The sequence below is a fragment of the Populus euphratica genome, unplaced genomic scaffold (genome assembly GCF_000495115.2).
Source record: "Populus euphratica unplaced genomic scaffold, PopEup_1.0 scaffold1491.1, whole genome shotgun sequence".
In the NCBI taxonomy this organism is placed as follows: Eukaryota; Viridiplantae; Streptophyta; class Magnoliopsida; order Malpighiales; family Salicaceae; genus Populus; species Populus euphratica.
The window spans coordinates 23,122-40,156 of record NW_011501357.1 but is presented as its reverse complement, the minus strand read 5'-3'; the positions used below and the strand labels follow the sequence as shown (position 1 = coordinate 40,156).

The 17,035-nt window shown below is 32.2% G+C and overlaps 1 protein-coding gene across 3 annotated transcripts; it reads left to right on the top strand.

Annotated features, from left to right (window-relative positions):
• Positions 1–2,489: 2,489 nt before the first annotated feature.
• Positions 2,490–11,691, top strand: LOC105117752 (splicing factor U2af large subunit A-like). 3 transcript variants are annotated; one of them, XM_011015507.1, is made up of 18 exons: positions 2,490–2,630; positions 2,751–2,926; positions 3,170–3,277; positions 4,263–4,378; positions 4,975–5,057; positions 5,145–5,189; positions 5,280–5,339; positions 6,048–6,108; positions 6,207–6,319; positions 6,991–7,106; positions 7,338–7,436; positions 7,596–7,671; positions 7,930–8,018; positions 9,668–9,734; positions 9,811–9,909; positions 10,312–10,393; positions 10,969–11,036; positions 11,271–11,691. In XM_011015507.1, exons 1-18 carry the CDS (start codon positions 2,562–2,564, stop codon positions 11,406–11,408), a joined length of 1,665 nt encoding a protein of 554 aa, XP_011013809.1. In that variant the 5' UTR covers positions 2,490–2,561; the 3' UTR covers positions 11,409–11,691. The 3 variants fall into 3 exon arrangements, with proteins under 3 accessions (XP_011013809.1, XP_011013811.1, XP_011013810.1); XM_011015509.1 differs by having other exon boundaries at positions 2,492–2,630; positions 4,263–4,330; XM_011015508.1 differs by having other exon boundaries at positions 2,539–2,630; positions 2,759–2,926.
• The last annotated feature ends 5,344 nt before the right edge of the window (positions 11,692–17,035 follow it).

The following is a 17,035-nucleotide window of genomic DNA, read 5'->3' as shown; positions in this document are numbered from 1 at the left end:
TTGATTACCATCTTTACTAGGAATTGGAACGTTTCTCACCCTAGTTTCGTGTATTATGCAAGAGAAAATAAATAAATTTTTCCCAATATAATTTTACACTTTTATTCCTTGCAGTTGTTCCTGGAGCACTCCGATACCCTGGCTACGCAGAGGCAAGAAATGAATTAATGAGATGAAATTCAGAGGAAATTAATACCGGAATGCATCTTGTGAAAACAAACATTAAGAGAATAAAATAAGAAAACTCTGCCTATGGAAACTGGAAAAAAATATAGAAAAAAGCAAAACATCTTATCACTAGAGGTGAAAACAACTATGGATTCGTCATTTTCTTAAATTTTGAAATTTTATTTTTATTAAAAATTATTTTTTATATTTTTTTATTGTTTTGATATAAAAAAAAAAAAAATATATTATCTTAATATATTTTTAAATAAAAATATTTTAAACTATAATAGCTATTATAATTCAGTCACACCTGGAGACTAAGAGAAGGTATCATTCTGCATATCCCAAAAAAAAAAAAAACAATATTGGAACACCGATAAACACTGAAAAGGCCATGCTACATAACAGGTGCCATTTCTTACAGAGTAGTGGAAGCAACAGGAAAAATCAAGGGGGTTCTAAAGAAGACAAAAATGGGGGTTGGTGTCAAGTGCGGGTCAATTTTTTTTTTTTTTGTAAAAACAAAAAAAATATTTAAATATTACTAATTATTTTTAGTTATAAAAATTAAATTATATAATAGTTTACTTGGTGTAATTTAATTGATTTGATAAGTCTAAAAATGATCTAAATAATTTAAAAAATATAATAGAACTAAAAAATTTAAAATGATATTATTTTTTAAAAATATTGAAATGATAAAATATTTAATTGATATTGGTAAATCTGAGTTAACTTACTAAATCCACAACTCAGGTCATTAGACTATGATAACTCCATATAAAGTAAATCAAAACAAATTAAGATCCTCAATTCTCATTTAATCCAATGTTGAAGGATGATATTTAAAAAATATTTTTTTAAAAAAAACTCGAGTTAACTTTGATTAACTTGCTAATCTATAACTTGGGTTGTGAGATCATGATAACCTCGTAGAAAATAAATTGAAAAAAATAATTACAAGGATCAATTTTCAATCAACCTAATATTGAATGATGAAATCAAAAAAATCAATTAAAAAAGAATAAAAAGGACTCCAGTCAATACCGATCAACTTGTTAAACCCATGTCTTGTATCATTAGATTAAGATGATCTTATAGAAAGCAAAAAAAAAAAAAAAGTCAACTTATGTTAACTCATGAAACTCATGACTCCGGTCATAAAATCAGAATAACTCAGTAGAAAGAAAATCGAAACGGATTATAAAACTTAATTATCAATAAATTCATTGTTAAATAATAAAATTAAAAAAATCAATATACAAAAAGACAGTAAAATGACTCGAGTTAATCTGATTATAAGATCATGATAACTTCATAAAAATAAACCAACACAATCATGACATCTAATTTTTATTAATTTAATGCTGAAACTAAAAAATAAAATAGAAAACAAATTGAGTATACTAAGACAACTCATTAAATTCACAATATTGATTATAAAATTAAGATGACTATGTAGAAAGTAAAGTATAATAAAGCATAAAATTTAATATTTAATAATTAAATATTAAAAAATAAAAAAAAAACGTAGATTCTAAAAACAATAAAAAACAATCAAGGTAAAAAAAAAGATTATGGTGATTTTTTAAGTTAGTGTAAATAAAAACATCAACTCTTTATTTATTTATTTATTTTTTGTTAATAAAAAAAAGAAGCAGTTTGCATTAACGACATGGTGCTTGAAGTGTTTTTCAAAAGTATTTTTTAAAAAATTTGAAATATTTTTTTTATTTTAAATTAATATATTTTTGATGTTTTCAAATCATTTTGATGTGCTGATCTTAAAAATAATTTTTTAAAAATAAAAAAAATTATTAATATATTTTTTTAAATAAAAATATTTTAAAAAATAATTATAACTATACTTTTAAATATATTGATAATGTAAAAAATCCCAAGTAATGCAGATGCTAATGCATCGACAAATCAGCTACATCTTCCTTCCTTGAGATGTTACATTATATACTACTTTCATTGTTAGATTGTTTGGGAGCTTTTAAGGTAGCAACACTTTTTATAAACCAAACACCACCTTAGCTCTTTGATTCTTATTATATATTGTCTTATATTTTTTTTAAGAAACAAGCAGTTATTATTATTATTATTATTATTATTTTAAAATACAAGAATTTACCCAAAACCCAGAATTTAAATAAGCAAGAATCGAGGGAATAATAACAAGGAAAGCCATTTGAGCCCTTTACATAAGAAAACCAAGATTAAGCCTTGAACATGGGCTTCTATTTTAATTGTTATCTGGGCTTATCACGCAATTGCAATCAAGAAAGGCTTTTTTTTTTTTTTAATCCATTTCACTTCTTCTCTATTTAAGCCAAGATTCAAATCAAAATCAAAATTAGGGTTCTTGATTTCTCAAAATTTAAGCTACAATGTCTTCTAACGAAGCAGGATTCGATGAAAATGGCGATGATCACACTGATCGCGTCTCCCGTTACAGGGTATCACCATTTCTTCTTCTTCTTCGTTTCTTCTCTAAAAATTTTAAAACTCTAACTGTACTAGAAGTACTCCCCCTTTTCATTATCCGTAGATAATTTATGTCCTTTTTCTTATGTTAGACGCGCAGTTCTCGTGAATCTGAACATGATAGGTCAAGGACTCGCGGCAGGGAAAAAGATCATGACCGCTATCGTAGAGGCTCTAAGGATGGAAGTGTGAGGGATGATAGAAGAAGAGAAAAAATGGGTGATTTTGACCGTCATGAAAGGAGTAGCCGCGATCGAAATTATCACAGGTTAGTTGGTGATTTTGACCATCATGAAAGGAATAGCCGCGATCGAAATTATCACAGGTTAGAATTTTCGCAATTGTTTTTTGCTATATGAAGTTCATTGTCGTGTTATTTTATCATTATTCGGATATATTCGATTGAATTTTGAGCTTATTAGAGTTGAGATTATTGCTAGTTATCTATTTTAGGATGATTGTTGGCGTGGGAATGATATTTTGATTATGAATATAACTGATCTTTTCATAGGCACCGTGATTATGATGGTGATAGAGACAGAAGGAATGGAAATAGATCAAGTTCTCATTCGCAGGGTAGATTTCAGAATCGATCTAGGTCGCGTTCTCCTTCAAAAAGGCATGTGATTTCTGTAATGTTAACCCATCCATCCATTCCTTGTAATGAAATGTAATGGGTAGATTGCCGGCTTGTTTACTGGTTAGCTGGTCCTTTTAATTAATTTAAACAACTCTTGGAAAGTGGGGGCTATCGAACCCTGTTATAGGTTTGCTGGTGTTCAGTACAATCAAAGTTTCTCATAGCTCTGACTATTAGAAAAACATAACTGCAATTTCTATTGCTGTTGTGGTTAAAATTGCACTTAGCTCACTTACACATAGTAAAACTGCAACTTTGTGCGCCAATTCTGGCCATCTTAATGATGCAGAACAGCATTGGGGGGCTGTTCTGAATCTGACTCGTAGAGGTTGTTTAGGGTTGTAATGTTGTGGATTAATGCTAGAATGTGAGGAAGGATGCATATAGATTCTCGGAGTCACACCTAGAGGATGGAAAAACCTAAGCTTCACACCTAGGCTCGTAGGAGTCACACTCAAGAGGAGATTGGGTCACAATCAAAAGAAAATTGCTATAATTTATTTCATCAACTGTCACTAAAATATTGAAAGACTACCGACCTTTATATAGAGATGCTGGTACTCCTAGTCCTGCAAAGACTTATTTTTCTATAGAAGAAATCTCTATAGAATAGGAAAAACCTAATAAAGCTAATTACTTTAGAACTAATAGAATACTAAATAGAAAATAACCTAGACCTGGAAAATTTTTAGATTTTCCATCAAATCTGAAAATTACAGAAATATCCTTATCTACTTCAAGACATTAATCTTGCTTCCTTTGTTGTCAGCATCACTTAATCTTTTTTATTTTATTGCTGTTTCCTTTCTTTTCTTCCCTGTTCTTCTGATTAATTACCTTTTTGATTATCTTATTCTTCTATGGAACATTAATCTAAATTTTTTGAAATGTCGAAGCTCAAATAATAATTTTTAAAGATTATATTGTTTCATAATGATGTTCTTAAGGTTAATTTTGTTGACAGCAAGCGGAAAAGTGGTTTTGACATGGCTCCATCTATGGTGGGCATACCTCCTGGTGCTGCAGTGACAGGTCCGCATCTAGTTTCTGCCTCATGTATACATAGGTTCTTCCATTCAAGTAAAGTGGTTTCTTAAAGTACTATATTTTCAGTCTGCAATTGCCCGCCACATTCTAGTCAACTTTTAATTTTTTTTTGAAAGACCCTTAATTTCATTTCCTTTTAGTTTTTATCTATTGTTTACTACTGAAACTGAGAAGCATCATTCTGTTTTTTGGTTGTTGTCTGTTGTTTGTTTGTGTTTATGTTTATCACTTGGGTAAGAAGGCAATGTTGGGCTACATGTCCCACCATACCCATCGGAGGGACCATTGTAGATTTAATGTTCAACGGAGAAACAATGCATCAATTAGCTGGATCTTGTTCGTCCTCAACTGACAAGAGTGCCATTTGGTAGACTTACAAATATTTCCCTGGCATCTCCAGAGATGGAATTGATTTCTTTATTATTTGAATCGTGTAATTTAGGTATGAGATAGGCTTCTTTATCTAGCTTTATGACGAAGTTGATAACTCTGAACTTCCATACATCTGATGTCGTTAAATTTATTAGCAGGGTTTTTTTTTTTTTTTATATATATATATATATATAGCAGAATTTCTTCATCTATTTGGTTCCCTGACTTATTCCTCTATAATTACTTGTTAATTTTAGTTAATGATGCTGGGCAACTGCCAAGTGTTCCTCAAACAATGCCAGGAATGATACAGAACACTCTACAATTTGGAACAACACAGGTGCACTTCACAACTTTCATTGTTTTTGTATTGATGTATATGTCGTGCACTTTTGTGCATATGATTTTCTCTTATTATGTGTTACAGTTTGGAGTTCTTCCATTAATGCCTGCCCACACCATGACCCAGCAGGTGGATATTCAATGTTGCTTATTAAGTAGCTGTAAATAGTATCTATCCATGGAATCTCTGTCATGTATTCTCTATGTTTCTATCTTATAGGCTACGAGGCATGCACGACGTGTATATGTTGGTGGTCTCCCCCCCCTGGCTAATGAACAGGTTCAATCTCATTTTTTGGTTTGCTGTTTGTGCAATTAAATACATTTATAAAATGTTTACATTCAACATTTAGAACTTGTAATTTGAGCATTGCAAAATGCTTTTATAAATACATGATTGTGTTTGTTCTTACACTGTCTTTTTGACACCATCTTTGTTTCCTATGTGAAATTGCCAGCATCTTCTTAAACTGCAACTTTTTTTTTTTTTAATTATCTCTTATAATTTTCATGGTTATTATGTTTTGAGTGCATTCTACGAGTTATCCCTCTTGTTATTTGATTTTAAAAAACTAGCAAGGACCAATGCCCTGGGAATTCTAAGACGAATGCTGTAAAAGGATTTTGTAGCATTCAACAGGCTAATTGTTTTCCAAGCAGTGTTATTTTGTTACAAGTTTAGTTCGATAAGTGGATCTTTGAAGACATCTTGTTTTAAAAGCTCCACGTCCAATGATTTCTTTGAGAAATTTTTGTAGATGTAGCTACATGTCAGGGTCTAACATTCTCGCTGTTATGTATTGAGGGGATATAATATTATATTTTCTTAAGGTTGTCTGTTCATGATGTTCTATGACTGGTTGCAGTCAAGAGATTGGATTTATCATTTTGAATCTTTTGAATATTTCTTTTCTTGTTCCTTACCAGTATTTAGAGTGATTTCCTTGCAGTATTGGAGCATTAAATGGTTTCTTATGTTTTGAAACAGACAATCGCAACATTCTTCAGCCATGTTATGACTTCAATTGGAGGAAATGCTGCTGGTCCAGGTAGCTGAGCTTGTCAAAGTCTTTACAAGAGTTCCTCTGGACGTATTTCTAACATTTTCATTTAATTGCGGTGCACAATCCGATGTTTTCACTTGCAGGTGATGCTGTGGTGAATGTATACATAAATCATGAGAAGAAGTTTGCGTTCGTGGAGATGAGAACTGTAGAAGAAGCAAGCAATGCAATGACATTAGATGGAATTATTTTTGAGGCAAATGATTCTAAACTCTTTTCCTTTATTCTTGTCACATAGTGTTAGTAAAGGAGCAATATGTGATATTTTGCATCATTATATAATTCTTTCCTCAAACTACAGGTGTATTAATTTAATATTAGATGGAAAGTGGTAGTTTGATGGATAAGACTCATTTAGCATATGGATTTGATACTGAAGATGATACATATTAGTTTTCTTAAACTATGCTTGCCAAATTTTTTCCTGTTGACCATCATTAACTTCTTTTATGTGTGAGACTTTGCGCTTCAGCTAGCAGAAGTATTAGCAGGAGATGGTTGAGTAGGTTGTAGCTTATTATCTTATTCATCAAGAAAATGTGCTTTTAGATGTATAAAAGCTCTTGTCGTATCCTTTGACAACAATTAACTATTCATGAATTGACCTGGTATGCTATTTGGCAAGAGTGAATTATCGCAAATATTTGGTTAGGATAATGATATATTTTGTTGGTCTTTTTATCCACGTGCTGTGGGGCTTGAATTTAAAATGTTTTGGGTAAGAGCCGGGTAAAAAGTTTCTATATGCTTTAATATTTATTGCCTTCATTTTCATGGATGTGAATCTCATAAATTTATTTCTACGTGTCCGTACTGCTTTGCTTGATCTTTGATCTCATAAAGTTCATGCATCTTTGATCTTTCTAGGGGGTTGCTGTGAGAGTTCGGAGGCCTACAGACTATAATCCATCATTGGCTGCAACACTAGGTCCTAGTCAACCAAGTCCTCTCCTTAACTTAGCCGCTGTTGGTCTCGTACCAGGGTAAGCAAGTGCCTCATCATTTTTGATCTGAAGATTGGCTAAGCATCTATTTGCATTAATATGGCATTAATGATTATTTAATTTCAGCAGGAGTTTGTCTTGCTGATTGTGTTTTTGTTTTTGTTTAGTACAATACGCCACTGTCCATTTGTATAAGCACAGATGGATTTTACATTGAGCTGAAGGATCTTCCTTTACTTTTGGTCTCCTTATTTATGATCTGATTTTCAGTACAATTAGCGGAGCAGAAGGGCCTGATCGTGTCTTTGTGGGTGGATTGCCATATTACTTTACCGAGTCACAGATAAGAGAGCTGCTAGAGTCTTTCGGGTATGAAGTTCAACCACATTTGTCTTTCATTTTCAATTTTCTTGCTGCAGTGGTCTTCTTTGTGTTTTTTGCTCTTCATATTTATTAATCTAATCTCTTTTAGTTGGTATGCTAAATAGATGTTTTAACTGTTGCAATGGTTGCCTTTGATCTATGCAGACCTCTCCGTGGTTTTGACCTTGTGAAGGACAGAGACACTGGGAACACTAAAGGATATGGTTTCTGTGTCTATCAGGTGAGTGAATTCAAGCATTACATTTATTTGGTATCTGTCTCAACAGCTAAATCATATTATGTTTTGATCTGAATAGCATCTTGATTGCTGAAATTCAATATAGCTTTTCTCATCTAATGTTGGATTTATAATTGGTTGTTAAAACCTTTGTTGTCTTGCTTGTTTTAGATTACACAAACACACACACACACACTAGGGTATAATGTTGGGGTGTCATTTTTTTCCCCTAACTGGTGAAATAATGTGCAAGCTCTTCAGGATCCTGCAGTGACTGATATTGCATGTGCTGCTCTAAATGGCTTGAAAATGGGAGATAAAACTTTAACTGTCCGTCGTGGTACTGAAAGGTTAGTCTTTTTAGTCAAATGAGCCAAGATTTGGCTGGAATTTACACTATCATTCCTCATGCATGCATCAAAATTTATGCTCCTTTTTTCTGTTACCTTTCTACATGCTTGTACTACTATGGTTTTATAGGGCAGGCTTATCAGTTTGTGCTGATTTTCTTTTTACAAAACTTGGTAGTCCCTGATTTTTTTCCAAAATTGGCACTAGTGGAAATTATGCCTGTCTATGACAGGAGTGTCATTTAAAACCAATCTGCTCTCTCAAGCTTACTGGAAGCGTAGGCTTATTGTGTTGCTGATTTTCCTGTACTTCAGCAATAATGATTAATTTTAGACTTGGGATATTTAGATTCCAAAATGATAAGTGACATTTGAGATTCACTAATGTTGAAACTGTGCAATGGGAACAGAAATTGTGCATTCGCGTACTAGTGTGTGTGTGTTTGTACAAGTGCGAATATTAAAATTTGTGCTTTTACAGGGAGAACAAGAAGTGTTTTATGTTTTCTTTCCTCTTCATCAATCTTCTAATGAATCAGTATGGGTTGCTGATTGGAGGATGTCCCCATGAATAATGTTGATTGGTGTTAAGTGGGTCATGTGAAACATAGAACTTTTGAGGAATTATTCATATAAATTTGACTGGTTTCAAAGGGGGATGAAAATATTTTTTCTCAATCAAATAGCAATTGTATTCTTATTTGGCCTTTATAGTTTTATTTTCAGTGAAAAGCAAGAAATTTTTGCTTTTGATGACCGTGATTTTGTTTTAACCTTTCTAGGTTTATCATTCCCCATATACACTAGAAGCCAAATAAGATATTGGAGATAAAAAGAAGCTCAAGTAATATCTAGACATGACTGGAAGTCCATGACTTTTCTTGAGACCTCAAAGAAAAAAACTAACCCTCTCCAAGGTGTCATGGCTCTTTTGTGCAATTTGTTTAATCTCACTACCATCACACACCTAACTGGTAGGGTTGTTTGGATTGTGGAGGGGACATTGCCTACTTTGGCGATGCAGCTGGTTGTCTCTGTATTGCATCTGTTGTCAAAGGCTATGAGCAAAGGGTGGACAGTTTGCCTCTCTAACTCATGAAGTTTGATGGGTATAAGTGAATCTCATGTATCACTCAATGATTGAGACAAAAGATGTACATGCGTGTCTTGGGAGAGGGGGGTGGGGGGGAGACTTGAGAATAATTAACCCATGGACTTCCTTGTTTAAGTTGAAGATGTTTTTTCATTTTGAGAATCCACATGTTAAGGTCAGTTAAGTTAAAACGGACTCATTTTGACTTGTGGATGTAAATTGAAGGCAATAAATTAATGCATTTCTGTCAATGAAATTCATTTTTCCATCCCTCCTTGTTTCACACGTATCATGGGTGATGTGAAAACAAGCCACAATAAAGAAAGGAATGAAGAATGTGTTGTTTTCATTAAAATTGAGAAGAAATAGTAAAGCATGAAGGGAGAAAAATTGGTTTCAGAGAAACATAAATTTCTTGTATTGCACCTACCTGCTGTTTGTTCCACAGACCCTTAGCTATGAGAAAATTTGCATGTGTGGTTTCAGATTATACTTGTGCATTAATTTTGTAGTTCATTATTCTGTACACTCAGTGGATGCATGTTGCCTGAAACAGTGGCGGGCAGTCCAGGTCGGAACAGGAAAATATATTAGCTCAAGCTCAGCAACATATAGCTATCCAGGTAAAGGAATGCGTTTCATCTGTTTTATTTACTCTTAAAACTATGATCAAGGCTCTCATATGGTTTCGGGTTGCAGAAAATGGCCCTGCAAGCTGGTGTTATGAATCTTCCTGGAGTAGGGATACCATTGGCAGAATCTTCACACTCTCCATCTAAAGTTTTATGCTTAACTGAGGTGCCATATATCTTTTTTCTAGTTTGTGATTTTATTTTCTTCGTTACTAGTATTACTCTTACTCTTACCACTGCCATAACCCTCTATTTAAAGAATGGGGGAGAAGAAGAGGAAATAAACAGATCTCCAGAATGCTCAGAATGGAAGCTTGTTTCTTTAGCACCTTGATGTTTTTCCTTCACTTGTCCCAGTTCCTTCATCCCCAGATAATGCATGCCATGATATTCCAGATGTTTGTCCCCATGTATATGATATTTGCATATTGCACCACTGAACTTAGATCATCCATCCTTCTCACGTGCACCTTGTCCAACCATCAGTTTTTTCATCCTTGGTTTAATGGATGTATGCTGACTGAATGATTGATAAATCTAATTCTCTTTTATCCTCTTTCTGATAAAGGCAATTGCAATGGAAGTACTAGCAGATGATGTAGAGTATGAAGAAATATTAGAAGATATGCGGGAAGAATGTTGTAAATTTGGTATGCACACAATGATGAAAATTTACTTCTGTACATTAGGACGGACTATATGTTGCCATGCAGAAAAATGATCTCATCATGGGAATTGCTATTATGCTTGTTTCTAACAAGGCTGTGTTTGGTTTTGGGTTAAAGGGGGTTGAGTCTTCGCTTGTTAACCTTAACTTCTTTTAACCTTGTTTGGGAAACTTTAGGGGCATGGGAAAAACTTTAAGGGGTTAACACTTAATTCCTTTATTTAATTTTTTATTCAAATCATCATTCATTCTTGTCTTTTTCTTACACCTAATATTGGGTCCCATCGATATTCTATATTTATTTTTTTAAAATTGTATTTAATTTGATTTATTATTTTTAAATTGCACCCTACAATTATGCTTAATTTATTACACAAAAACTAAACATTTTTAACACTTCACCCTTCAACTACTTTCTTACACCCTTGACAGTTCATTCATTAACACTTAACATCCAATTATTGACCCTGAACCACACAACTTATGCATGTAGTTCTTTTGTTTGTGTAGTTTATCATTGCATATTGCAAATAATAATATGTGCTTGGTTGTGATTAGGAACCTTGATCAATGTTGTTATCCCTCGCCCAAGTCAGACTGAAGAGCAAATATCTGGTGCTGGAAAGGTATTTGGTTTTCTTGTGCTGCATCTGTTTTAAACGTCTTGTATATGTAGTGTTGAGATCTGTGTCTAGCTTTCTTCACAGGTATACCAATACTTAGGAAAGCATCCGCCATTCATTCTAAAATTTTTCAAGTTTACTGCCCAGTTTGAAAGGAAGAGGAACTGTTCTAATGAAGTTAGTTGCACCAGAGAATATGATATATTTTATAGCACCCTGTACTCGTGTTTCTTGCAGGTGTTCTTAGAGTATTCCGATACCAGTAGCTGTTCAAATGCAAGAAGTGCACTAAATGGGAGGAAATTTGGAGGAAATACTGTGAACGCGTCTTATTATCCAGAAGACAAGTATCACAATGGGGATTACGGTTTTTAGTGAACTTAGGAACACCATTTCCATTCTTAAGTTCTATATGGCAATTTATGTTATCAAATCATTTATTGCCGCCTGTTAGCAGCTACTTCATGCGGAGAGGTCTCAGATATGTAAATATGATTTTATGAGTCAACTGACAGCAAACAAAGAGCATAATCTGATAGTTAAGGTAGCTTGTTCCCCGTTCATTATCTCCGTCCCTTGTGCTCCACTGTTTTGAGCAACTTGTGGATTAACATTACTGCAGGCCACCTGCATTCTCTTTCCGGTGAACCAGCTTTTATGCCAATTTTGGTGGTGGACCTCAAAAACTAGGCACTGACAGTGGAGTGTATGGGGTTGATCGACTACTAGGAACTTCTGTCTGTTGATGAAACGCAATATTGTTCAACATTGCGATTTAGGGTGCCTTTGTTTACATTAAAAAATTGTTTTTTTTGGTGTTTTTGTATAATTAAAAAATAAATTTTTAAAAATAACTACTGCTATAATGTTAGCTAAACACCTTGAACCCCAAGCAATGACGTTTTGCATCTCTAAAAGTTTGTTTTGGAAACAAATATTTAAAATAAATCAATAGCAAATATTTTGACTTAATTTTTGGAGAAAAATATTTTAACCCTTGAAGTGGAAAATATTTTCCTTCACATTATCATGATAGTCATGAATAAATCAATAGCACAACCATTCCGTCGCTGGTCTCTACCTTATTAATTACTATTTTATTATTATACGACCATGATTTTTTATAACCGTTACCACAGCCACCTTGTCCCCACCTCCCCACCACCGTTACATAAATCCTTCTGAGACTATCACAACCGTCATTGATGTGATTATTATCAACATCTCTTTATTAAAATAAATAATATTTTATCCTCATCATCGTCATTTTCACTGCTATAACAACTACTATCATAGAGCCAGTATTATTATCATTTTTTATTGAGAAAATTACCTTGGACATTGTATAATTTAATCATTTTTTTATTTTATAATCAATTTTTTAAATATTACAATTTATAACCTTGGTTAAAATAAAATTTGAAAATCAATTAAAACAAAACCAATAGTAGCTTCATATATATAGTTTTATATATATATATATATATATATATATGAAAACATGAAAGGTAATTATTAGTACACAACTTATTTTCTTTCTTCATGCTAACTTTCTTTCTTTTTTTGCTTCATTAATTTAAAATGGAAGCAAACTTTCCCTTTCCAATCACAACCACTCTTTTAAAAGGTATGTGGAATTGTGATAATAGTTATATTTTAATATGTTTTTCATTTAAAAATATATCTCTTTATGCTAACTTTCTTTCTCTTTTTGCTTCATTAATCAAATCAAGCCCTTTAAAATGGAAGCAAACTTTCCCTTTCCAATCACAACCACTCTTTTAAAATGTATTTGGAATTGTGATAATAGTTATAATTTAATATGTTTTTTATTTAAAAATATATTAAAAAATATATTTTTTTAAAAAATTATTTTTTTATATCAGCAATTTAAAATAATTTTAAAATCTAAAAAATTAATTTAAAAAAATTAAATTTTTAAAAAACACAATTGTACTTTATCCCCAGACACCTGCCTCTGTTGCTATTCGTTCTTTCTAAAAAATTAATTTAAAAAAATTAAATTTTTAAAAAACACAATTGTACTTTATCCCCAGCCACCTGCCTCTGTTGCTATTCGTTCTTGTTTTTTTGGTTATTGGGTTTCTGCTATTTGTTTGACGACGAATTAAAAAGATTACAGAATCTGACGTCACACACTGAAACATAGACGGCGAAAGCTTAGGCCAGCCATTATAGGGAAAAATCTCGGAAGCAAGCACGGAAACGGTGTCGCACAGCTTCTCGGTGTTCGGTTTAACGGATTCTTGCTAGAGACAGGCGAGGAGGAACGATTTGAGAGGGCTGAGTTTGCGGGGAGAGACGGGGCCAGGGTTTGTTCGGAGAGTCATCAATTTTTAATCCCACCTGGTAGCGGAGCGGCAGCACAACAGCAAATCCAAAACCCAAGACTTCTCTTTGACCGTCAAAACCAAAATCCTAAAAAGAAGAAGATGGAAGCAATAGATTAGATTGAGGGGGACGATAGTCACTTGGATATCTTATTGGGTCCCGCTCATGGTGGTGCTGTTACACAAGTCAAAGAATGCTCACGGAAGAGGGGGCGCACTGATTCATGTACCAGAGCAGGGATCAAAGCTTGCCACGAGAAGTTGCGGAGGGAGGATTGAATGATATGTTTCAAGATTTGAGCTCTGTTTCGCAACCTGGAAGACCAACCAAGATTGACAGACCTGTCAAACTATACGATGCTGTTAGAGTTCTGAACCAGCTAAAAAATGAGGTTTAGGAGCTCAAAGAAACCAATGAAAAACTTCTAGAAGAAACTAAAAACTCTGATGCTTCAGTTGGCACGAAACTGGCCTCATCCAAATCATAGAATAGAACTAGACCAAGTTAGCTTAGAAACAATAACAGTGTTTCTAAGTATTTATAAATGCAATCATTGCTGTTTGATGTTATGGGACTTGTGTGATGATCAAGATAAAGGGACTATATTTGTGATCCACCGCAGAAGCCGTTGAAACAAAAACAGAAGAAAATATCGTCGATAAACCCCAGCATTGCTCGTAACTGTAAACAATGGTGATAAAGTTTTAATTCTAATGTAACATTTGATTCTAGACATTTCACTCGTCCTCACAAAAGTTTGTTTCTATTTCCGATGGTTCTTTGACCTAGTAACTAGTGAAGGATCTTTGACTATTACTAATAATTTGAAACTAGATTCTATAATTAAGTTTAGCTTTGTCTTGTTTGATGATTTTATGACCTCACTTTTATGTGTTTATGGGCATTACAGTTAAAAGATAAGCTAAATCATAATTAATAAATTAAAGATATATAATCATTCTATGCATAATCATTATAATAAAAGAAAGGTTGCTTAGAGGTCATTTTGAAGATCATAATTAGTAGTTGCCATGAAAATAAGAACTAAGCTTTGATTATACGTTTACCACTAATATTAACAAACAAAACAAATTAATTTAGATAAATATAATAACCAATAATATAATTAAAGTGCTTACAATAAATAGGTAAATGAAAGAATTTACAAACTTGATTTTTAATATAGTTTAGCAAGCCTATATTCACACCTCAAGGATCAAATCATACTTGAATTTTGTATTGGTTTATTTGTCTATGTTGTAAAGTACAATATTCACTTAATGAATACATGCCAATATTTTTACGTCACGTCAAGATATGCTCTTTTCAAGATTTTCTTTCTTGATAAATATACCTCACCAATACCAAAAGTTTTTATCTAAGTTTCAAAGGTTTACAAGATTGATTTTGTTATTATAAATAACTCTCTCAATAAAATAGATAATACAATTCAAAGATTTAATATCTTTATATCTCACAGGATAACACTTAAGAAATTTGAAGTTGTTTAAGTGTATTGAGAATAAGATTAGGTTTGAATTTTTTTTTTTACAATTATAAAAATTAATCGTTTATAGTCGTTACAGTTCCATTGACAGTTGAAATCGATGAATGGTTCAAATTGATCAAGCTAATCGGTTGACCCTTTTCTTCAGAATTATCAGGTGTTCATCATGAATAAATAAATGATCTACTAATTCATTTGGTTAAGCCAAACAATTGATCGATTTATACAAAATCTCATATTTATTAATTTTAATCTAGGTGAATTCTTAAAACCGTCTATTAGAGATTTAATCAATCCTTCTTCATAATGAAGTGGGGACATTTATTTTAAGTGTGCTATCAACATGATATTTATAGATTTATATAAAACACTAAAATGAACATTAAAATTCTTTATATTTATTGATATGGTGTTTGTATAAACCTGTTTAAAACTAATTCTTTACCAAACATACTATTAGTCCAATTTTCATATTATTATTATCATTAATATACGTGTATGTGTGTGTGCCTAAAGATCAACGCCAAGAATGATTACCTATTACTTATATGAAATCTGTATAGAATATTAATGAGAAAATATATTAATTATTATTGTGAACTAAATAAATTACTGGTACCAAGTTAATGAGCTATCATGAATTACTTACAAATAAAATTAACAAAAAAAAGGGTAGGTTTGCTTACTTGATATGATAAATATTCAAAAAATTAAACCAGAATATGGATATTAACAAACTGAGAGTTGTGATGGTCAAATTTTTGAAAATAGAAACTTGATTTGTGACAAAATAAAGATGAATGATACTTTTTTCTGCATAAAAAAGCAAGAAGTATAAGAAATGAAAAAGAGGGATAGGAGATCTAATAGGTTATAACTAAAATATTACCAACGGATTCACCAACGAATATTAACAATGATTATATTTTATCGGTAATTTTATTTATAATATTGACATGTAATATTTTTCAAGGAAATAACAAGAGGATACTTGTCCATTCTTTTTTCATTTCTTGATTCTCACCTATAATTCTTTGATAGAAATAATGACGTTATGTTTCATCAATAAATATCATTGTAATTTGCTATTGGTTTTTTTATCAATATTTTTGTTTATATTTGGTAATTTTTTTGGTAATGTTCTATATTAATTGACATGTGAAGCAATTCCTATACGACCTCGATGAATTTCTAGCAAGAGTTTATAAGATATGTCAATTGAACTCCATGCTTCAACTATTATTATCTAAATGATTCTAGAGAAACAAAAGTCATGATGTATTATTGAATCAATGAAGTATAATTACCATCTAAAAAAATTAAGTATGATGGTATACTTCAAAATTGAACTTAAGATTTTCTTCACACTTCACGATCTTTCTAATTGGACATTAATAAGCTCTTATCTTACATGATGGAACCAGTTTCATCTTTAAACCCTGTTGAATTTTCATGTCGAACTTCTTTTCTAAATGTTTGACTCTGTCTTGATCTGTTTCCTTCATCCCATTCCAGAGAAGATTAAAAAAGAAAAACCAACTAGGGCACTGGCCAAGATGGCAGGTCATCTACTTGTTCATCAACCTTGATCTCCTCCGGGAAAGAGATGTGTAGAATTAATTATCCGAGTCATGAATCTTTAATTCTGGAAAGGACAGGATAACCCACGTCAAAAGTTTGGAAATTTCCATGTTGATCTTAACCTAATAAATGTCTGAGAGGTAACTTTTCCTAAAAATAATCAAGTATGTCTTAATACATTTCGCTAGTCGGCAACGCAGACATTTTCTACTCACTTACATGGTCATATGATACTTGGACTTGCTCAAATCCTGAGATTTTCTACTGCATGGCTTGCAATAATATACTATTAATCTGACGACTTCACTAAGAAGCAGAACTTAATTATCATTTATTGACTAGTAATAACATCTGAAAACTTCATCCACGCTTAATTTCATTAATTACGAAGACATTTTCGCAGATAATTTTCAGATGACGATCCTATATAAAGGGTAGAATCAGCAGCCTTTCATTTGTATAGCAAAAAGAAAGTATAGGAAATATGAAGATTATTTCTTCTCTGTTGCTTCTTTTCTCCCTTTTGTCCTTTCTGCGGATCAGACCAATATTAGCGGTGAAA